Raw genomic sequence first — 23,509 nt, 5'->3', positions numbered from 1 at the left:
TTGTCACGTCCCGTGTGACAAGATAAGGAACAATGTTTTATGCACCACATCAAACTGGGCGATAATAACTCCCTCTCCTTTCATGGCGATGTGATTTCTGTGTTGTAATTAAAAACAAACAAGACGATGACGCCCAAATCCTTAGTTGGTTTCACTGAAAATGCTTCAAAGACAACAGATTCATCATTGGAGTCCTTCTCAAACGTCAATATTGTTGGAGCTATTTAATTTGACTTTTGTATTTCGGTTTTATTGTAAAGTAATATTTATTGTTTATTGCTCATTGAAAATGCGGAAGGTTATGTTTTGATCGCCGTGTATTTATTTATTTATTTGTATGAAATTTGGTGGGATGATTGGTTATTATCCGGGGACCATCTGATTAGATTTTGGGATCGATCGGGTCAAAGGTCAAGGTCATGAAAAGGTCAACATCTTCTTGAATCGCATGAAATTTGGTGGGATGATTGGTTATTATCCGGGGACCATTTGATTATATTTTGGGATCGATCGGGTCAAAGGTCAAGGTCATGGAAAGGTCAAAATCTTCTTTTTACCATAGCGCGGTCAATTTGTATCCAATTGGCATGCAACTAATGCCAACATGTTCATAATTCAATGCCCAATCTTGTGATATGCGAAGGTATGCGCTCTACCGAGTGCCCATTCTAGTTTGGGTTATATTTGTATATGTTAGTTGTTTCCTATGATAGTTGTAATTTAGTTTAATATATTTAGTTTTCGGTTCACTGATTGGGTAACACTGGGCACCTGTGGTTATATGTAGAGGTGGATAGGCACAGGACCAGCATGCACCTGGGTGGCCAATGGTTTTTTACCACAGCACAGAGAGGAAGCGTCAACATTTTGTTTGTTCTTTATTTTTTGGTTTAAGAAATAAATTATCAAAATAATAACAGGCGGAAATGGACAGTATACTTTCTTTTTGCATGCGTCAACACCAAAACCCACGGAGCATCAGTGGCGGTTTGATTTATATTTTTGTTACAAATATTTTCAGCTTCCTTTAAGAATATTAATATCTTTTAGATTTTGTCTCGTTCGATTAGATTTCTTTGAAGAAATCGGCAGATTACGTGAAAGTAATTCTTTGTCATTGAGGTTTTGTGATTATTTCCCCCGCAGTAACTTAGCGATTACTTTAATGACGTACTGGGATGCGGATGGTGTGATCCTCTTCATGCCTAATCTGGATGTTTAAAGGCTCTATAATATATAATACAGTCGTTAAAGCATGCTGCCACACACCGTGCACCCTGGATGTGCCAACAAGTGATAAAAGGAAACACGAGGATGTGCTGCTGTGTTATCTTCAGTCTGAGCTGCAGCCGAGGGAGCCGGGCGCCGCCGCCATATGGAAGCGTTTTGCCTCCCCAGCCAGTCATGCCCCGCCTGGGGGTGAAGTAAAGCGGCGACTACCACAGACGCTGCTTTTGGGACTTCATTCAGGAGTGTCCTTTATGAAGCGGGAAGAGGCCAATTCCTCAAACGCGGACGTGATCACGAGCAACGTGAAGGAAGCGCCGCGGTCACACCGGACGCCACGAGGCCAACTCTGCAATGAGCGGGATCGGTTGCGACTCCTCTTTTTAAACGCGGTGCGGGTACGGAACGACGCCGTTCGAGTCGAACGAAAAAGGGGGAATTATCTGGCTGCCGGCGAGCTGCGCCAGAGAGTTTTTGAGTTCAGGGAGACTTTTAATTTCAAGGTCGTCTCAGCCGCCTCGACGGAGACAAAAGATACAGTCGGGATTGTGAAACGTCCCCCCGAGCTGAATCACACACACACACACACACACACACACACACACACACCCTCCGGTGACTAGATACCGGTCGGTGTTCCTCGCTGTGAGCGGAGCAGCTGAAAGCTCAGCGCAAAAGCAACGGTGGGAGAGCGGCGCTCAGCCTGCAACAATGCCCCCTTTGTCCCGGACCGACGCCGCACCTACCGGCCGGCTCTTTGATTCCCTGCCAAGACAAACCACTGTGTTGGGTTACAGTCCTTGTAGCAAAACAATCTGCGCTTGTGTCTAATATGCTTCAGTCCGCCTGCATTGGGCTGGCTGTCAGTCTCACACACACACACACACACATCCCATTCGCGCTAATGAGAGAAGGGTCTGTTGACGGCTACCTGTTCGGAGGATATGGGCGAGAGATAATCGGGCCAACCGGCAGCATGAAAAGAGAGATGAATGAAAATGAAAATGAACACACACACACACACACACACACACACACACACACACACACACACACACACACACACACACACACACACACACACACACACACACACACACACACACACACACACACACACACACACACACACACACACACACACACACACACACACACACACACACACACACACACACACACACAAATTTGGTTCGAGTGCCAACATTCCGGTTTTCAAATAGCAGGTCCACTGATGTCGGTCCAGTGAACTACAACTGAGATCTGAGTGTGTATCTGAGTGTGTATCTGAGTGTGTATCTGAGTGTGTGTGTGTGTATTTATTTTTATTTTTTATGTCCGAGAGGGAAACGGGAGTGGAAGTGTGTCGGAACAGAGCTGGAACATAATGTGCATGTCAATGACACCAGGACAGGAGAGACGCAGGAGCTGCGTTCAAGAGCAGAACATTTATGCAAGATAGATATTCCTAAAACGAAAGTGCCACGATAAAATAATAGTTTTGAGGTAGGATGACTGTATATGAACACTTGACGTTCGATGGTTCAAATGTACAGGGGGTTCGATTCCTGCCTTAGTTGCATGACACAGAGTTTCCAGTCTGCTTCCATTCAGCTGTCTGATGAAAGTGAACAGTTGAGTTTAATTAAAGATGCAGTTGAGTTGCATCATGGGAAATGTAGGATCCAGAGTTTTTGGAGCTTGACTCGTAGCGGTAACTCAAAGTCAGGATGTCTCGGCCTCTGCTGCTTCCATTTGGACCGGTCCACTTACAAATCCGTCTCTTTAGAATCCCCCAAATGTGTTTGAGTGCAAACGCAAGCTGCTTTCTTTCAGTCTCTGTTGCGTTACCTCATTTGGCAACAGATAGGGACTCCACAGACATTCCTTTAAAAAGGGAAATCCCTCAGATTATTACTGCGGAATATCCCTTTAACATGGCAGCACACGCGCGCGCGCTGATGCTAATATTTGGGGACTAACAATGAGAGTCGGTGTCAGAAATGTTGTAAATGTGAAACAACTTACGTCGGCCAGCTTCTTTAAAAGGTTTTTAGAGTTCGAATTTTACAGTTTGACTGCAAAAAAAGAGATGTTTGAAGAAAAAAAAGGCGATGTCTGAGTGAAGCAGAGGATTTCAAACAGTGAATCAATTTGGAAATCCAACCACTGCTTATTAAAGTAAACAAGCAGACAAAAAGTCGCTGTTTGAGTGCTGCAATAAATACATCTTTAGTGATTGTAATGTTCTTGTGGTCAGGATAGTTCCAGATAAACTTAGGGATTTAATTCATTGTCATTCTGCCACACGGGGTTGCATAACTGCTGCTGTGCCGAGTTGATCCACAGACTGGGAACTATTTGGTTAAATGATTCATCCTCTGCATATTTTTTTCTATTTCTTTGACAAAATGATGAATAAATTACTAGAAATATCAACAATAACCACGCGCTTAGTATCCGAGTCTTGTAAATACAACCATTTAAGGGTCCCATACAGTTTCTATCTGATTATATTCATTAAACAGGAGAGAGGGGTTTCTTCTGTATTGCACAGTTCGACAGCGCCACCTGCAGGTCGCTACGCCTCATTACAAGCAGAACCACGGCGTCCCCACGGCTGAAGCTGTTGGTGACCGAAGCCAAAAGGTTAGAGGTCGTACCTGCGGGTGGTCTTCGTCTCTCGCTGCTCCTCCTCTGCTAGTTTATCCGCCTCTTTGAACTTCTTCAGCTTGTTGCTGACGATCTCCCGCCTCTTCTCTCTCTCGTCGGAGTCGTACTCTTCGTCGCCGTCGCCGTCGACTTCAACGTCGCCCTCGGCCGCGTCGTCTGCCTGGAGGACGCGACGCGGAGACGTTGGCGGTCGCGAGGAACGCGACTACGGGAACTTTGTTTCGGAGCAAACTTTTCGGGTCCGACTCACCTCAGCTGGGTCTCCTGGTGTCTTCTTCTTCTTTTTCCTGGAAAGCAAAGCAAGGATTATGAATGATGACGGAGGAGAAAGCCCTGATCATGTAGTTATTGAGGAATCGATAATTGTACATACTTGTCTACCGCTGGAACGGAGCTCAGCATGGGGTCATCCTTCAGAAGGTCGTGGCTGCTTTTGCTTTTTCCCTTCAGCGTCTTCACAGAAACATAAACGATGGGAAGCGACTGAGTTTGTCTTCACACATTATGCAGTTAAAAAAATTTTTTTCTTTCAATGCAGACTTTTGAAACTTCCGTTTCATTTCAATAGAAGACATATTCAAACTAGAATGGGCACTCGGTAGAGCGCATACCTTCGCATATCACAAGATTGGGCATTGAATTATGAACATTTTGGCATTAGTTGCATGCCAATTGGATAGAAATTGACCGTGCTATGGTAAAAGAAGATTTTGACCTTTCCATGACCTTGACCTTTGACCCGATTGATCCCAAAATCTAATCAAATGGTCCCCGGATAATAACCAATCATCACACCAAATTTCATGCGATTCAAGAAGATTTTGACCTTTTCATGACCTTGACCTTTGACCCGATCGATCCCAAAATCTAATCAAATGGTCCCCGGATAATAACCAATAATCCCCCCAAATTTCATGCGATTCGGTTTAAAACTGTTTTTGTTATGCGAGGAACACGCATACAAATAAATAAATACACAGCGGTGACATCATTACCGTCCGCATTTTCAATGCGAAGGTAATGATGTCACCGCTGTGTCGCCGGCGTCCAGCACAGACTAGTTCAGGGCTTCAGTACCTGGCTCACTTGAGTCGCCATCTCCTCCTCTTCCTCAGCTTCTTCTCCAAAAGATAACAGACTGAAGTTCCTGTGACAAAAATATAAAACTGAAGCATCTCGAGCACGAAATACAAATATTAATAAAAGAGCGTGGTCATCCGATGAAGGTTAAATGTAGCAGCAGCAGAAGATGATCATCATAATATCTAAGATTAGTTTACATTGCTAACTGTATGCGACAAGTTTTACAGGCTGTTTGAGTCTCAGTGTCCCATGATGGTCCCTGGATTGAATGAGTGAATGAATGAAAGCAAAAGATGATAATGAAGTAAAAGAGATAAAAGAGACTAAACAAACAAATAGAGTCCCATCAGAATAAACAACAATCAGAGCGACAGATGAAGTCTGTTGACTCACTTTGTGGCTCTTGACTGCGATTTCTTTGCCTCCTCTTTATCTTTGTCTTTCTTGCCTTTCCTGGTTTCACGAGGTACAATGTCATCAAACGGAGAGTGAAGCACCTGGAAGAGACAGTTGTCAAGCCAGTAGAAGAGGAAGAAGAAAACGACCACCAACAACAACAACAAAAAGAACGAAAACAAGTAAATACCTCTGCAGTTTTTATCTTGTGGGGATCCAAAGGTCTCTCATCGTTGTCACATTGAACTTCTGCCAGCCGGAGCATATTATAGACGGTGTCTCCTGTGACCTGCAGCCGGCATTGTGGGGGACAAAAAGCACCCCTGTGAGTACTTGTTTACAGTAACAGAGACAATCCCGCTGCATGTGGGAGGCTTTCATGATGGAAATATGCATGTGAATTGCTGCCGTTCTTATGACTTACTTTGCCGAATATGGTGTGTTTGTTGTTGAGCTCATCGGCGCGTCCCAAGCTGAAGAAAAACTGACTGCCGTTATCATGTGGGCCGGCATTTGCCATGGCAACCAAACCTCTGCGGTTGAAGCGAAGTCTGGAGTGAAATTCATCCTAAAAGTAAAGAAAATAAAAAAAAGTCAGAAATAGGTATTGCAATAAATGTTCGATTGTGCATTCGGGTGTCTTCGTGTCCTCAGAATGATTCATACTCAGGATTCAAACGGATTAATCAAGTCGACAAACAGGCTGACCTTGAACGGACGGCCGAAGATGGACTCTCCACCCGTTCCCGTTCCCGTGGGATCTCCCCCCTGAACAATGAACTCACGCACCACTCGGTGAAAAATGGTTCCGTCATAGTAACCTAGAGGACAGGGAAATATACATTTTACATTTATGAACAATTTCTAAATAATTTCCTGCATCTGAAAACATTTATCTGCAGGCATAAAAGTCAACAGACGCATATAATGAAGTGTCTATTAATAAATCAGTGATACATTTATTTTCTATTGGGTTTGAATTCAACTTTTTTTTTTACTCCTACAATTCATTTTTAAATTGCATAGTTTGTTCCAGGAAATGGATGAACCCGTATCATGAATAATTTAGGTCAAAAGTGATATTACAAATGGTGTTTGTGAGAAGAAGAAAAAATCAACAAATTTCAAGTCGTGAGATTAACTGATAGATAATTACACTAAGGATGTAATCGGCTACAATTTTGGGCTCATGCACTCTCAGATAAATCTGGGTAATTTAAACAATATAAAAAGGTGAGAACATGGAAAGACATTCAGTCAGGATGTGTAAAAATAGAGATCTTAATACATATAAAATAATCAATAGTCAGACTATAATGAAATTAAATATGAATTCCTTAGTGTGAAGAGTATTAATCCCCCCAAAAATGTGGAATGATGGCCCTTGATGGCACAAGGTCTGGATTATAAAAGCACTTTTTGATTCATGTTTAGGAGAAAATGTAGAAGATATTATTACATGTGTTATTATTACATGTATCTAAAATTGTTGGTACCATCATACCAGAAAGAAACCTAAAGATACATTGGAAACAAATGACCAATGGGCCAGAAACAGAGGTTCAAATCAATCTGAAGAGCAATACACCGTCACAAGTTTTTATCCTGCACAATTTTCACAAAAGCAGACCTCTCCAAACTAACAGGGATTGTGTTTTGGGGGACTGATGATGTTGAATGACTTGGACTTCAGCACGTTTGTTTTAGGAGCTCTGCAGTGTGTTAAGAGTCTTTTAACTGGCTCCGAATTCTTACCTTCCATGACCAACTGTACAAAGTTCCTGCATGCTTTAGGAGCCTCCTTGGACCACAACTCAATGTCAATGTCGCCAGCTGAGGTCTTCAACAGCACCTGAGAAGAGAGCACACATCCGGGACATTTAAATCAGAAACGATAACGACCTGTACTTGTATCTAGTAAAGCTAGTAAAATACTCTACGGCGCTGACATTTCATCCAACACTAACAACGCCAACGTTACAAAAGTAAAGTTTAAAGTTAACTATGTGGTTCAAAATGTACATAAACGGGTAAAATGTAAGTAAAGATAGGAAAAAGTCGCGCTCACCTTTCCATTTGATGGCGGCTCTTGGATGTAAATATTACTCATTTTGCTGGAGTGGTTTTGTCGTTAAATACTTGAAAATATAACAAACCGTTGTGAAAAATGATAGATTATGTTCCTATAACTCGCTTTCTTTAGTGACAAATATTATACTTCTCAACTAGAGCCATATTGGCTATACATGTGAGCTTGTTGTTTACTTCCAAGTGCGTAGGGGAATTATATTTAAACATATTGTTTATTTGCTTTTATTTCTTCATAATTCAACGTTCAAATCCGTGACTCATTTTGTATATTACAAATAATAATTAATAAAGTCACGTGAATATATATCTGAAATGCAAAAGTGACAGGACGATCCCAAGCATTAATGTATACGCCCTTAAACGTTTACTTTTGGTTTGACCCAAGTGTTCCATGATAACGCACCCTCAGAAACAAATGAGTACTACAGTTCCACGACAGTTGAAATACTTTAACTTGAACAAATAAAACATCAACAAAATGTGATGAAAAACAAAATACGGAGAGCATTATTTTCTATTTTCTTAATTTAGGTTGGGACCGATATAAATACGCGGTGGATGTTGCTGCTGCTGTGTTTATAGCGCGGAAATATTCCAATTCATTTATTAATAATAAAAAAGGAAGCATACATTTTCCACCCGAATAAATAGTTAACCTAACTAATGTAATACTTTTCTGTTTTAAAGAAAAATATAGCATTTGCGTTAAAAAAAAACAGTTAGAAAAATTCAGAAGTCGAGGCGTCGAACGAAACGGAAGTACCGGAATGATTCCAGAGCGGACAACGCGGAAGATTGGCAGCAATGGCGGCGACTGAAAACAATGTGGAACTTAAACGAAAAGCCGATGACGACCAGGAGGGAGAAAAGAATGGAGAAGACAAAGAGTGGGTCGGACCCATGCCGAACGAAGCTACCACGGTGAAGAAAAGAAAAGGTTCGATGCCTCCCGCACATGTTTGGTTCATCCGCGCCTGCTGCTAAAACAAAGCTCGCCATGCTCACATAACTCCCGCTAACTCTTCAGGTGTTTGTGTTTTGTTGTTCTCCTCAGTCCTCGAATATGAGCGCGTGTTTCTGGAGAACCTCCCCTCAGCTGTAATGTATGAACGGAGCTACATGCACAGAGACGTCATCACACACATAGTTTGTTCCAAGTAAGTGGTGTCAAACCAGAGCTCTATAGCTCTATAGGACAGCTTTCCTAAGGCGTTAAAAAGGTACATTTAAAATGTACAATACCAGCCTTTTCATTCTTTATAATCTAGTTTATACATGTGTGATTTCGGATGAATAATCTATTGGTGACAGGGTTCGTACGGTCATGGAAAACCTGGAAAAGTCATGGAATTTTAAAATGGTCATTTCGTCATGGAAAAAACTTAAATCATAAAAGTTTAGGAAAAGTCCTGGAAATTGTTATCATCACATGTTCATTGACACCGAATTTGAAATAATTAATACGTTTTTTTAAAGAAAGACGCTCAAAATATAAACCGGCGTAAGCTCTCAATACGCACAATTTTCAGAAATGTTCATGTTTATACCGAGATTTCAGTTTGGTCCTGGAAATTTGGTTTAAAGTCCTGGAAAAGTCCTGGAAAAGTCCTGGAAATCCATTGGTCAAAATGTGTAAGAACCCTGTGGTGAACAGACGTGCCCTAATCTATGATTTCAGAGATTTCCTCTTGTTTATTACACAAAGAGAGACAGTGGTTTACGATGTTATGTTGTTCAAAGCTCCTCATACACCTGAACACATTCAAGCAAGCTTGCATTCTATTTACGTGACGGTAGAAAAATTTTTTGGTCTCCTTTCAGGACAGATTTCATTATCACGGCCAGCCAGGATGGCCATATCAAGTTCTGGAAGAAGAAGGAAGATGCGGGAATTGAGTTTGTCAAACACTTTCGCAGCCACCTCGGTATGCGCTGAGTTTATCTCTTCTCTCCGCTTGTTTACTTGTAGTGGGAATAACATGCTGGCTTTCTCGCAGTGGATTTGAGTGTTTTACATTGTGTTGACTCCTTGGATGTGAATCACATCGTCCGGTCCGAGGGTTTCTGACTTTGTTGTCGTGTTTTCTGCAGGCGTGATCGAAAGCATCGCCGTCAGCGCCGAAGGAGCTCTGCTCTGTTCTGTCGGTGACGATCAGGCCATGAAAGTGTTTGACGTCGTCAACTTTGACATGATCAATATGCTGAAGTTGGGGTGAGTTGTCATGACGACGTTATTGTACTTCATTTGCACACATAAAGGACATAAAACCAGTAATATAGCCTCCCCCTCTTTAAAAAAAAAAAAAAAAAAAGGTTTAATTAATAAGGGACAGTGCACATTGATAAAAACATTGCAGTAAATGTGCCAGAGTTAGTCAAGAGGCTATTTTTCATCTGTAGTCCCAATGTTGCTGATGTTAAGAACAAACCTAAAAACATAAGATTACAAATACAATCTACAGATAAAGCAAATAAAATAAGGGAGAACAATGTTAAATGGACAGAATAAAAACATAATGTCAGACATGCAACGTAAAAGCATACAGACTAAATGTGATATATAACTGCCTCCCTCCCTCTTCTGTGTAGCTTTCACCCAGGCCAGTCTGAGTGGATCTACAATCCCGGGGATCCCATTTTCACGGTGGCGTGCTCGGAGAAATCCACGGGGAAGATCTTCGTCTACGACGGCCGGGGGGGCAACGAGCCCCTCCACGTCATCGACAAGATGCACTCCTCGCCGCTGGCCCAAATCCGCCTGAATACCAGATACAGAGTCATCGTCTCCGTCGACAAGGCCGGCATGCTGGAATACTGGACTGGCCTCCGGAATGATTTCAAGTTTCCCAGATACGTGCAATGGGAATACAAAACGGACACGGACTTGTACGAGTTTGCGAAAAACAAAACGTATCCCACCAGCCTCACGTTTTCTTTCGATGGGAAGAAAATGGCCACCATCGCCTCGGACAGGAAAGTCCGGATCTTCCGCTTCCTCACCGGAAAGCTAATGAGAGTGTTCGATGAGTCGTTAACCGTAGGTTCTGCCATGAATATCACCGTATGACCATCATTAATTTTTAGTAAAGAGTTTGTCGTATACACATTATTACCTTCGCATTGAAAATGCGGAAGGTAATGTTTTGATCGCCGTGTATTCATTTATTTATTTGTATGCGTGTTATTCGCATAACAAAAAAAGGTCAAAATCTTCTTTTTACCATAGTCTGGTCAATTTGTATCCAATTGGCATGCAACTAATGCCAACATGTTCATAATTCAATGCCCAATCTTGTGATATGCGAAGGTATGCACTCTACCGAGTGCCCGTTCTAGTTTAGAAAGTTATTACTTTGTCGGAGATTAATTTGTGTGTTTATAGATGTCGTACAAATCATTAGTGTAATCATGTAATCGGAAGGAAATTGTTCTTGTCTCTCATCAGCTGTGATAATATTTATAACTTAAACAACAACACACTTATAACACATGATGCAAACTAGAACGTGTACTCGGTAGAGCGCATACCTTCGCATATCACACGATTGGGCATTGAATTATGAACATTTTGGCATTAGTTGCATGCCAATTGGATAAAAATTGACCGCACTATGGTAAAAAGAAGATTTTGACCTTTTCATGACCTTGACCTTTGACTCGATCGATCCCAAAATCTAATCAAATGGTCCCCGGATAATAACCAATCATCCCACCAAATTTCATGCGATTCGGTTTAATACTTTTTGTGTTATGCGAATAACATGCACACAAATAAATAAATAAATACACGGCGATCAAAACATAACCTTCCGCATTTTCAATGCGAAGGTAATAACACATATTATAGCATAATTTAACAATTTGCTTAATTGCATTATTTGTAAACGGTAAAATCAATAACTCTATGATCAAAGCGCCACACATTAATGATTCTCGTGAAGTGTCACCGTCCGTGCTGATCGCAGCCGCTTCCCCCGCCAGATGTTCACGGAGCTGCAGCAGATGAAGCAGCAGCTGCCCGACATGGAGTTCGGGAGGCGGATGGCCGTGGAGAGAGAGCTGGAGAAGGTGGACGGCATCCGGCTGACCAATATCATCTTCGACGAGACCGGCCACTTCGTGCTCTACGGCACGATGCTGGGCATCAAGGTCATCAACGTGGAAACTAACAGGTGCGTTCAGGCGAAGTCGGTTAATTAACGTCAAAGTCGGGCGCGCCATCATTCTGATCTATACTGGGATCGTGATTATCCGCTGGTTTTTAGGGAAAAAAAGTTATTTCACATTCAAATCAAACGGCCGCTGCTTTCACTTCATTTCTGTGACTCATCCGTGATATTCTTGCTGAACGTCTCCCCAGGTGTGTGCGGATCCTCGGGAAGCTGGAGAACATCCGCGTGGTCCAACTCAGCCTGTTCCAGGGGGTCGCGAAGGCCACCCACGTGGCTCCCACCGCGGAGATGAAGGCCTCCGTGAACCCGGCCTTGGACAACGTGGAGCAGGACCCGACCATCATCTGCACCGCGTTCAAGAAGAACCGCTTCTACATGGTGAGCCCACACGGCAGTCGCATCTCAGGTGGTACTGTGACGCTGTTCATCTGGTCACATGACATCTGTTGCTTCTGTCCATCCTGGAGAGGGATCCTCCTCTCTTGCTCTCCTGAAGCGTTTTTCCCTGTGAAGGAGTTTTTCCTGATCCAATGTGAGGTCCATGTGTTCAGATTGTAAAGCCCTCTGAGGAAAATGTGTGATTTTGGACTATGCAAAATAAACTTAATTGAATTTTATACGGGTTCGGGGGGGGGGTCCTTACAGTTGGCATAATTGTCCACTTGCACCCAAAGATACCGTGTCCAGATGTTGGTGGTCAAAGTCACCTTTGACCTCATGTCTATATTCTCAGGGTCCTGATATGTCCAGAACCCCTTGAGGGATTTCTTTGGTCCATATTTGGGACAGACATTTGGGCTCAAGAGATTCACATTTCACACAAATGTCTAATCGGATCAAGTGGATGTAAACGGTTATTACCTTGAGTTTACAATGAAAGATGGATGAAAAGGTACAAATGGGGAGAAGGTGCGAGAAGGGAACGGCATAACGCTAACGAGAGGGAGACAGTGTAGGAGCAGGAAAACTCCTTAGCACATAAGCACATACATTTTAGACATGACTTGCAACGAGTAGGAAGGGGGGAGGGGAGACCAGTAGGATGGCAAGTGGGGCATCCTCATTGCCCATGGGGTAACCAACACCATCAGGGGCCCGCAGCCGCGCCAACACAGTCCGCCCAGCACGGTCCCAGCGGTCACACATCCGGTCCTGGCCGGGGGGTCACACTGGGGGTGAAAGGGAGGGGGGCGGGGGATGGGGGTATGTAGTATTCGTGTATATTGTTTCCTGTATGTCGTCCTCGTGTTCTGGTATATACGTCCTCCCCAGTCCAGTTAAGATGGTGGTTTGCGAAGATGATGGGTTGTTTGCGTCCTGAAACAAAAGGTCTGGGAGAAGGACAGGGAGGGGAAAGGAATGAGGGAGGTTCTCAGTTGGCCTTGCTTCTTTGTTGTTGTTTCAATGCTTTGCCTTGGCCTTGGCCTTGGAGAGGCCAGGGAACCAGCAGATAAGATTGGGATTGTTTGGTCTTCCAGCAGCTACATCAATTTAGCACCTACTCCACCACACTCCTTTCCTTTTTTTCCAAATTCCAATTTCGCCAATCGGGCTAGGGGGGCTTTTAGCAGGCTCTGCCGTCTTCCTTAATTTTCCGATAAACCAGGCAGCAAAATCCAAACAGCAATCCTGTAATCATAGTTCGAATAGGTAGATGTCATCGTCCTCCCTCACGTCCTCTGCTGGGCACCGCAGGCACCAGCCGATAACCGTGCAACAACTTCGGCAGCGCGGGCAGGGACGTTCACCCAAGCAACCCAAGCACAGAGGAGAAGACGTGTCAATTTTTATGAGATCAGTGATCAGATGATCAGTGATTGGGTCCATGGTTTTTAGTTTAGAAGCGGAGAGAGAGTCTCTCAAGTATAAACAAGGCAAGACATGACGAGAGAAGCCAAGCAGGGAAGGCGAGGTTATGGGCAGGAGAGGAGAGAAAAATCGATCAAGAAAGAAGCCAAGAAGGCATTGATAATGCGGAAGGTAATGTTTTGATCGCCGTGTATTTATTTATTTATTTGTTTGCGTGTTACTCGCATAACTAAAAAAGTATTAAACCGAATCGCATGAAATTTGGTGGGATGATTGGTTATTATCCGGGGAGCATTTGATTAGATTTTGGGATCAATCGGGTCAAAGGTCAAGGTCATGGAAAGGTCAATCTTCTTTTTACCATAGCACGATACATTTTTGTCCAATTGGCATGCAACTAATGCCAAAATGATCATAATTCAATGCCCAATCTTGTGATATGCGAAGGTATGCACTCTACCGAGTGCCCATTCTAGTTCTCTTTTGTTCTGCTCCTATTAACTCTCATTGTTTTTGTTGTTCCCTAACTTAAGTTCTCAAAGAGGGAACCACAGGACACGAAGAGCGCAGACTCGGACCGAGACATCTTTAACGAGAAGCCCTCGAAGGAGGAGGTGATGGCCGCCACGCAGGCCGAGGGCCCCAAGAGGGTGTCGGACAGCGCCATCATCCACACCACCATGGGAGACATCCACATCAAGCTCTTCCCCGTGGAGTACGTCCTCCTCCCGGAGAAGCTCTCTGCGTCCGCTCGGAAGTCTCCTCCAACGCCGAGATACAAACGCCGCTTTGCTCTTTTTGTTTCCAGATGCCCCAAAACCGTGGAGAACTTCTGCGTCCACAGCAGGAACGGCTACTTCAACAGCCACATCTTCCACCGGATCATCAAGGTGCGACCTCCGGACGCGGCCGCGGCCCTGAGCCGCGCCCTGAGCCTTCTGTCTTTGTGCGCAGGGCTTCATGATCCAGACGGGAGACCCCACGGGCACCGGCATGGGGGGCGAGAGCATCTGGGCCAGGGAGTTCGAGGACGAGTTCCACGCCACGCTGAGACACGACCGCCCGTACACGCTCAGCATGGCCAACGGGGGCCCCGGCACCAACGGCTCGCAGTTCTTCGTCACCGTCGTGCCGACCGTAAGTCTCCGTGCGTCGTGCGTGTGGACGCGTGTCACGTGACAGTTACGCGTGAAACATCTTCAGTTTGTCGCTACTCTCCGAACTCGTTCAGAGCGGCCGCGGAGCACGTGGACGCACAGCTGCCTTCATGTAAACACACACACACACATACACCAATGAGCTGCATTCATCTCCAGGCATGTCAGTACTAGCCGCAAGTTAGCTTAGCATGAAAGGCAAAAGAACAGGCCTGGTTCCGTCTTAAAGTAAGAAAGTAACCAACCTGTAGATCCCAGTATCCTCTGAGGGTTAACACACAATGAAGAACTGTGACTGAGCCAATCTTAAGATGAATAGTCCATAAAAATGCTGGAAAAAGGAAAACAAAATTTTATTTCATGTCACCTGCTTATAGTATTAATATCTAGCCACCATACATACATTATGAAGATGACATTTTTTGTTAAACAGACCGTTATCACATTTTTTGGGGCCTGGTAAAGTTTGGTTACTCACTAGTGAGCACATTCAATTCAATTCAGTTTATTTGTATAGCCCAATTTCACAAATTACTAATTTGTCTCGGAGTGCTTTACAATCTGTACACATAGACATCCCTGACCTTTGACCTCACATCGGACCAGGAAAAACTCCCAAATTACCCTTCAGGGGGTAAAAAAAGGGAAGAAACCTGCAGGAGAGCAACAGAGGAGGATCCCTCTCCAGGATGGACAGGACAATAGATGTCATGTGACCAGAAGGACACTTTAGAGTTAAAACACATTCAATGAATATGACAGAGTGTATGAATAGTTCATAGTCGGCATATTCCACGATGGAGACCTCCACGATCCATCAGGCAGATGGCGGTAGAGGGGAGGAGTGGGCGGAGTCTCAACAGGGCAGTGGCGTAGTTGGTAGCAGGAATTCCACGATCCACATGAGGAGTTAAATCCGACGTTGTCATTTCTCTGTGTTGTTGGAAGTTTCATAAATAAATATTAGATATTTTGTTGTCTGATAAATTATTTAATTGATAAAGGCGGCCTGAATATTCCACATGCAGTCACATGTCACAGCCCCCATGTCTGCAAAGAGATGCATATTAATCCTCACATCTCGCCCCTCAGCCGTGGCTCGACAACAAGCACACGGTGTTCGGACGGTGCACCAAAGGCATGGAGGCGGTCCAGAGGATCTGCAACCTGAAGGTGAACCCCAAGACCGACAAACCGTACGAAGACATCAGCATCATCAACATCACCGTCAAGTGACCGCGCGTCGTCGTCTTCTTTCGTGTCCTGTACAGCGGCGTTTCAGTTTTTGTTTTATACCAAAATGAGTTATTAAAGAATGTTTGGAGAGAGATTTTCATATTTTGGAGGATAATAAAAACAAACGGGAGACTGTAGAGCAGCGCGACGTCGTTCACGAGCTCGAAGAAGACGCAGCCAGACGTACACGGCCAGTTTGTTTATTTGACAACAACAACATTGTGAATAATTTACAAAAGCCGCTATCAAGTCACTGGTGACAAAGGGTTCGATGCGCGTTGTGCTTCTACGTTTCAAAAAACACGGAAATGTCTTCGCAAACTTTGTGGAAAGGCTTTTTCACACATGCATGTTTTTTTGTTTTAATTAGTATTTTTATACGTGTAGTAAACATTACATAGCAATGAATAAAGATGAAATTAAAGTCAAATCATGGATCATTAATAACAAGTGTCAGTGTCGAGGCTTAAAGTTTCACATTAATTACTGAAGGCTGATTCAAGGTGTAACATCTCCGAAACACTGCAAACAAACGGGACACGGGAGATCAATTGGGAATAGAATATATATAATTTATGTTTTTGCAGCAAGCTTAATCCTCAGTCTCCTCGGAAACAGCAGGTAGTTTATCTGCTCCTAAATTGAAAGGTGAAGTGAGGCGGCGATGAGTGCATTCGAGGCTCCACAAAAAAAAGATGGGAGGCATAATCGGTGCATAAAAGGAAAATTAAACAGCCCCGCTCATAAATAAGTTCAGTAAACCGTTTGTTCTGTGACAGAAAACACTGGCGTGCCATTTCAAGACCAGCTGTGGCATTACATAAGTTTATATAGGTCACAACAAAAAAGAGACGCACAACTTAAACAGCCCGTGAATCATCGACTGCCGTCTCTTACGTCGGATGTAGGCGACGCCAAAATCAGAATGTTCTGAAGAATTATTCTTTTTTTAGCCGCCTGGGTTTAGTGAACATTCTTCCCGTCTCTGCAAAATACACGCAGCTTCACGGTGGTTATTTCATATGATTATAGGACGTGTTAAGTATGCTGAATCAACAGAAGGTACATAAATGGTGCTCGCTCTACACGAGGATGACTCTGCGTTTAGTTATGGTTATGATGAAGGCTTTACTGGACCGGCTAGCTATAGACGCCAGATGTCTCGGAAAAAAAGGTTAAAGGAAAAGGAAAAGTGAGCCGATGAGTTAAGCTGCCTCGGATGTGAAGGGAGGTTGTTTTGAGCTCAGATTTTGAATCTTTATTTGTAGTTTTTGTTGTAGTTTTCCTTTGTTCAGATTCAGTGTCGCAACAGAAAGTATTTACATCTTTGATCTTTCTGCTCTCATTGGTGCACAAAGAAAGAAAAGATGGGGCTTAAAGCCCACGGTCTTAAAAAGAGAAGAAGCTGGCGCCGAGTCGGGCTCGAAGGGGTCGTTGACGAAGTTTAGGCGACGTCCAGGACGCCGGCGGCCACCAGCTGCCTGGAGAGCCAGTCCAGCCCCTCGTGGAGGCCCATCCCGCTGCGGGCGTCGCAGCCCTGGATGTGCCAGCTCCGCCCACAGCACAGCTTGTGGAGGCTCATCAGCTCCGTCATCTCCTCCACGGACACCACGCCGGAAACATCCTGCGGACAACGGGACGGAAATACTACTTTATGGCTCGGATGACGAAGGACGCCACGGCTGAACAAATAAAAGGTCGGGAAGTATGTGGAGGAATAGGTGTAGAAGGACGTATGTGGAGGAATATGTGTAGAAGGAAGTATGTGGAGGAATAGGTGTAGAAGGACGTATGTGGAGAAATAGGTGTAGAAGGAAGTATGTGTAGAAGGACGTATGTGGAGAAATAGGTGTAGAAGGACGTATGTGGAGGAATAGGTGGAGAAGGACGTATGTGGAGAAATAGGTGTAGAAGGACGTATGTGGAGGAATAGGTGTAGAAGGAAGTATGGAGGAATAGGTGGAGAAGGAAGTATGTGGAGAAATAGGTGTAGAAGGACATATGTGGAGGAATAGGTGGAGAAGGACATATGTGGAGAAATAGGTGTAGAAGGAAGTATGTGGAGGAATATGTGTAGAAGGAAGTATGTGGAGGAATAGGTGTAGAAGGAAGTATGTGGAGGAATAGGTGGAGAAGGAAGTATGGAGGAATAGGTGTAGAAGGAAGTATGTGGAGAAATAGGTGTAGAAGGACATATGTGGAGGAATAGGTGGAGAAGGAAGTATGTGGAGGAATAGGTGTAGAAGGAAGTATGTGGAGGAATAGGTGGAGAAGGAAGTATGTGGAGGAATAGGTGTAGAAGGAAGTATGGAGGAATAGGTGGAGAAGGAAGTATGTGGAGGAATAGGTGTAGAAGGACGTATGTGGAGAAATAGGTGGAGAAGGACGTATGTGGAGGAATAGGTGTAGAAGGAAGTATGTGGAGAAATAGGTGGAGAAGGACGTATGTGGAGAAATAGGTGTAGAAGGACGTATGTGGAGGAATAGGTGTAGAAGGAAGTATGTGGAGGAATAGGTGGAGAAGGAAGTATGTGGAGAAATAGGTGTAGAAGGACATATGTGGAGGAATAGGTGGAGAAGGACGTATGTGGAGGAATAGGTGGAGAAGGAAGTATGTGGAGGAATAGGTGTAGAAGGAAGTATGTGGAGAAATAGGTGGAGAAGGAAGTATGTGGAGGAATAGGTGTAGAAGGACGTATGTGGAGGAATAGGTGGAGAAGGAAGTATGTGGAGGAATAGGTGTAGAAGGAAGTATGTGGAGAAGAAAGTATGTGGAGAAATAGGTGTAGAAGGACGTATGTGGAGAAATAGGTGGAGAAGGAAGTATGTGGGGAGATAGGTGTGTATATACACACACAAATATACACTTTAGTCCCTATTTATTGAAGTCCCTAGTAAAAATCAAACATGTCATCTTCAGAAGCCAAATTGCCCCCACCCACCTGTTTGTTTGCAAAGATGAGCAACAAGGCGTCTCTCAGCTCCTTCTCCGTCAGCAGTTTGGCCAGCTCGCTGTGAGCCTCCATGAGGCGGTCCCTGTGGCAGCTGTCAATCACAAACACCACCGCTGCACGGAAACAAAACGGGGGGGGGGGGGGGTCAGCAATCACATCTCCTCAGGTACAGCTGGAGGCTTTAACTGGACTGAAGCGTCTGAGGTTTTTAAATGAAGCAAAAGGAAAATATAAACAGATAACTTAATTCGTAACCTGCATTTTTATTTCATATAAATATATTTTAAAGCAAATATATATATCTATATATAAAGCACAGATAATACCTTGGGTGTTCAGATAATAGTGTTTCCAGAGGGGGCGGAGCTTATGTTTTCCACCCACGTCCCAGATGGTGAATTTCAAATTCTTATATTCAACGGTCTCCACATTGAATCCTTTGAAGAAAAGAAAAAGATGATTAAAAACAGGCCACATATCTGTGTTGTATTCTTGTGGACGAGTCGTAAGCCGAGGAGCCTGTGGATGCGCCGACCGATGGTCGGGATGGGCTGCATGAACTCGTCTTGTTTCAGCTTGAACAGGATGGTGGTTTTCCCCGCTCCGTCCAGCCCGAGAGTCACGACGCGGATCTCCATCTTCGGACCGATGTGGACCCGGTTGTCCTGAAACGAGAGCACAAAAAAAAAAAACTCCAGGGGGGGGGGGGGAGAGGGGGGCGGAGCTATCCGAGCGCGGGCACGGTCCGTACTTTGGTGAAGGTGACGGGGATGCCGGCGTCCAGCTGGATGTGATCCGCCAGCTCCGTGAACTGGTGCTGCTGCTTCTGAAGCGTCTCCAGCAGACAGTTGATCTCCTGCTTCGCCAGCACAACTCTGCAGTCGTCCTGCGAGAAGAGACACACACACACACACACACACACACACACCATCATCCGCCTCCTCTGCTGGGAAAGCGGTTCCGTGTGGCGCCGCGCCTCCGCACCTGCTGCAGCGTCTTCTCGCAGTGCATGCAGGCGGTGGCGACCTGCGACAGCAGGATGGTCATGTCCTCCTGCTGCTGCCGCAGCCAGATCAGCCGCTCCCGGACGCGAGCGTCCACCACGCTCAGCGCCATCTCCTCCTGCCGGCACAGGGTCTCGTGGAGGTCGGCGAAGTACGTCCGGACGCAAGACCGCGCGCTCTCCGCCGTGCCGGCCACCTGAAGGGGGGGAGGGGGTCAACGGCGTTGTGTGCGTGCAGGGTTTTTCCTGCATAGAGAACATGTGGGTGCGCGCCTAAGCCGTTTTCCCGAACGCCGATGACAAATCCCGAGCGCCTAAGGCGGAAAAAAGTCTGCGATGGTAAAAAAAATAAAAAACAGTGATCAGCACGTGCATGTCAGCGAATATGTTCTCAATAGTATGTTTCAAGGAGGCTACAGCCGAACCCTCGTTCTGTTTTGATCAATAGTAATCGAGTTGATAAGCGTGTCTTCTTGTCTGATCAATACGCAACTGTGAGGCGAATGGACAGAGCGGCCAGCTGCTGGTCACTCAACAGCCCGACGTGCACGAATATTGTCAATCTATTAGCCGATCTATTTTAATCTAAAGTGGAAGCAAAATTATTTCCTCAAGCATAGCCTCCATTATTTATGGGAAAAAAAAGAAAAAATACATAGATGTCTGCTAATTACGGTGACATGGTAACATAGACCGTGCAAACAATTTTTTTTGGAAGCACCGAAGACCCATTTTGACCCAGGAAAAATCCTGTTGTGTGTGTGTGTGTGTGTGTGTGTGGGGGGGCATCTCACATGCTCGGTGTGCTCCATGCCGATGCCGTCCTCCACGATCAGCTCGCCGCCCTCGATCTGCTGCACGATGCCCACCAGCTTCCTCGAGTACTCGGACACTTCGTCCGTGAAGGTGCGGATGCAGTGGGCCATGTCCAGGATGGAGGCGCGGATCTGATTCGCTTCGTTCTCGAGGACCGCGTGCTGCGAAGAAAAAGAAGAAGAAATGATTGGAAAATTACATGACATCACATGTCATTTAGCAGACGCTTTTATCCAAAGCGACTTACAATAAGTGCATGAGCCTAGAGTACAAACTGAGAACAACAAGAATACAGAAAGTAACATTTCCTCAACATAGTCGAACTACAAAAGTACCATAATAAGAGCTATTTTGAGCTATGTTGAGACTCCGCCCACTCCTCCTCTCTACCTCCATCTGCCTGATGGATCGTGGAGGTCTCCATCGTGGAATATGCCGACTACGAACTACTCATACACTCTGTCATATTCATTGAATGTATTTTAACTCTAATCTGTCCTTCTGGTCACATGACATCTATTGTCCTGTCCATCCTGGATAGGGATCCTCCTCTGTTGCTCTCCTGAAGGGTTCTTCCCTTTTTTCCCCCTGAAGGGTTATTTGGGAGTTGTTCCTGATTCGATGTGAGGTCAAAGGTCAGGGATGTCTATGTTTACAGATTGTAAAGCACTCCGAGACAAATTTGTAATTTGTGAAATTGGGCTGTACAAATAAACTGAATTGAATTGAAATTGAATTTAAGTGCCACTGAAGTGCTAATCTGTGTTTTAATCCAGATATAAATTAAAAAATAAGGAACGCGTGAGCTGGTCCTCTTTTTGGACGAGAGTCTCCCCCCCCGAACACGCGGACCCCCGGGGCCCCGGCGTACCTTATGTCCCTGGTGCTTGCCGTACTCCTTGCACACGCAGCACATGAGGGGCCCCGACTGACACGCCTCCTCCAGGCAGACGAACTCGATGGCGTGGACCTGGTGCTGCGGGCACAGGGTCTTCTCGTGCGGCTTGTCGGCCAGCGGCACCTGCCGGTGTTTGGCGAGCGTGCGGGTGGAGTGGGTGAGCTGGGAGCACTCGGCGCACAGGTGGGTGGCGCACACCGTGCAGTACATGGAGGCCGTGTGGCTCTCGTCCTCGTCGCACCGGATGACGCACTGAAGGAGGGAACGGGGGAGAGGAGGCTGAGCGAGAGGCGCGAGCGGGGGACGCGTCCGTCGGTCCGCTTACTTCTCCCATGCCTTTCAGGGCGCCCTCCGCCGTGCCCGACTGGCTGCTCGCTCCATTCTGGAGTCGCTCCAGGAGTTCAAGCAGAGCGAAGTTCTTCTTCAGGCCCCAAACTCCAGAATCCCCTGAAAAGGACGTGTGAAGAAACGACAACAAAAACAGAGAAAACGGCAAATTAAATATATTTAGTAGCGTATTTTTGTGTGTGTGTGCCAACCTAGATTTTAATTTGGATACATCTCCGGGAAAAAGAGGCTTTCTAAAACCACTCTGTTTCAATGTGTGCGTCTTCATACATCACATCATCACAGCTACAGGGAGCAACTCTGGGTTAAGTGTCTTGCTCAAGGACACATCGACTAGGGCGGGGATTGAACCTCCAACCCCCTGATTGAAAGACGCACCTGCTACCCACTGACCCACAGTCGCCCTCATAAATAACTGCATTTTTTTTTCTGGCTTGAATTCAAAGTGACACAAAAGTTCTGTATAAGCTTCTCTGACGGGATTGAGAGAAGCATCAGAGACTAGTTCACGTATTCGTTTATGGGTCGTTTGGATTTTTTTCTCTCCCCGCGGCCACGAGGCATCCTCCGGCTCACCCAGCTCGGTAACCTGTCGGTCGAAGGGGCAGCGGACCGCTCGGCCGTGGAGGGGCAGCCGGGTGAGGCAGTCGTGGCACACCGTGTGTCCGCAGAGCAGCAGACGGGGGACCTTGTCCCCCTGGAGGGAGAAGACGTCTTCACACACACCGCACTCCAGAACCTGGGAGGAGAGAGAGGGATACACACTTATCGATCGAACCTTCCAGACCGACATCTTTGTCCGTGACTGTCTGCTGCTGCAGAGAAGAGGAGGAGGACACAATTCATGTGGCTTAATATAAAAAAGGGATGCTGCGCAAGGAGCAGAGAAGACAGGTGAGTTAATTACATCGCCTTGAGTCGGGGAATTTCAGATGATTAAACCCGTGTGATTTTTAAGCTGGTGATCTTTAATGCGAGGCTATGTTGATATCTCGTGAAACAATATAGCAGACTCTAACACCCTGCGCATCCCGTGACGTCACCGGGACAACTGCCACACAACTGCAGTCGACCTCAATAAATAGCGACGCCAGTGAGCTGTTCGCATGCTGGGAGCACAGCGTTGGGGAAGGGAGGGGTTGCACAAAAACGATAAAGCACGGACTAAATTAGCAGTGCATCCACACGTAGCTCTTATAGAATCTGGCTGACTCGTTTGTCATCCATTGGACCCGAAAAGCAACAGCAGTCTCGAAGACGAGGCTGCTGCCGTCGCACGACAACAACAAAGATAAATCACCGCGAACGAAACGCATCTGTGCATTCTTAGAGACGGTATAACAACCTTCACTGAGCCTCCGTGAGCTCCCCTCCCGTGTCGGATACAGGGCTCCATCGTCGCTGCGGCTCCCTGCTTGTTTATTCCTGCTGCGGCAGCCGCCATTCTTGGACGACAGATCAGAGGTCTGAGCAGGTGCGAGAGGAGAATCCCACAAGTACTTCCGGTTTCGTTCGGTGAGCCATACGATGACGTTTCTTTCGTCTTTTTCGTTTTTGTTTCCAATTCAATTCAGTTTATTTGTATAGCCCAATTTCACAAATTACAAATTTGTCTCGGAGTGCTTTACAATTCCCCCTAAGAATAC

General features: G+C 45.4%; 3 protein-coding genes across 4 annotated transcripts in view; 1 reads left to right on the top strand and 2 right to left on the bottom strand.

The window, feature by feature from the left end:
• The window catches only part of cwc27 (CWC27 spliceosome associated cyclophilin), a 32,596-nt gene extending 25,004 nt beyond the window's left edge, over positions 1-7,592 (bottom strand). For both annotated transcript variants that reach the window (XM_056432198.1, XM_056432199.1), the window contains exons 1-10: positions 7,448-7,592; positions 7,135-7,231; positions 6,088-6,200; positions 5,804-5,947; positions 5,570-5,668; positions 5,377-5,480; positions 4,978-5,047; positions 4,274-4,353; positions 4,151-4,187; positions 3,891-4,060 (exon numbers count right to left, since the gene is read on the bottom strand). In XM_056432198.1, coding sequence (XP_056288173.1) covers positions 3,891-4,060; positions 4,151-4,187; positions 4,274-4,353; positions 4,978-5,047; positions 5,377-5,480; positions 5,570-5,668; positions 5,804-5,947; positions 6,088-6,200; positions 7,135-7,231; positions 7,448-7,489 — 956 coding nt within the window. In that variant the 5' untranslated portion in view covers positions 7,490-7,592. The remainder of the gene's footprint in view (positions 1-3,890; positions 4,061-4,150; positions 4,188-4,273; positions 4,354-4,977; positions 5,048-5,376; positions 5,481-5,569; positions 5,669-5,803; positions 5,948-6,087; positions 6,201-7,134; positions 7,232-7,447) is intronic.
• A 682-nt stretch (positions 7,593-8,274) lies between these two features.
• Positions 8,275-15,938, top strand: ppwd1 (peptidylprolyl isomerase domain and WD repeat containing 1). The gene is made up of 11 exons (XM_056432195.1): positions 8,275-8,407; positions 8,525-8,627; positions 9,292-9,395; positions 9,562-9,682; positions 10,060-10,507; positions 11,452-11,642; positions 11,831-12,020; positions 13,985-14,166; positions 14,260-14,341; positions 14,406-14,588; positions 15,701-15,938. The coding sequence occupies exons 1-11, from the start codon at positions 8,275-8,277 to the stop codon at positions 15,842-15,844; spliced, it is 1,881 nt and encodes a 626-aa protein (XP_056288170.1). The 3' UTR covers positions 15,845-15,938.
• Positions 15,939-16,028: 90 nt separating this feature from the next.
• trim23 (tripartite motif containing 23) lies at positions 16,029-23,367 on the bottom strand. The gene is made up of 11 exons (XM_056432196.1): positions 23,209-23,367; positions 22,440-22,602; positions 21,841-21,962; positions 21,489-21,767; positions 20,596-20,778; positions 19,783-19,998; positions 19,550-19,684; positions 19,334-19,463; positions 19,125-19,235; positions 18,787-18,911; positions 16,029-17,468 (listed from the first exon to the last, which is right to left on the bottom strand). The coding sequence occupies exons 1-11, from the start codon at positions 23,305-23,307 to the stop codon at positions 17,289-17,291; spliced, it is 1,743 nt and encodes a 580-aa protein (XP_056288171.1). The 5' UTR covers positions 23,308-23,367; the 3' UTR covers positions 16,029-17,288.
• Between the last annotated feature and the right edge of the window lie 142 nt (positions 23,368-23,509).

The sequence above is a fragment of the Pseudoliparis swirei genome, chromosome 15 (genome assembly GCF_029220125.1).
Source record: "Pseudoliparis swirei isolate HS2019 ecotype Mariana Trench chromosome 15, NWPU_hadal_v1, whole genome shotgun sequence".
Lineage (NCBI taxonomy): Eukaryota > Metazoa > Chordata > Actinopteri > Perciformes > Liparidae > Pseudoliparis > Pseudoliparis swirei.
This window is presented reverse-complemented; position numbering and strand designations above follow the sequence as displayed.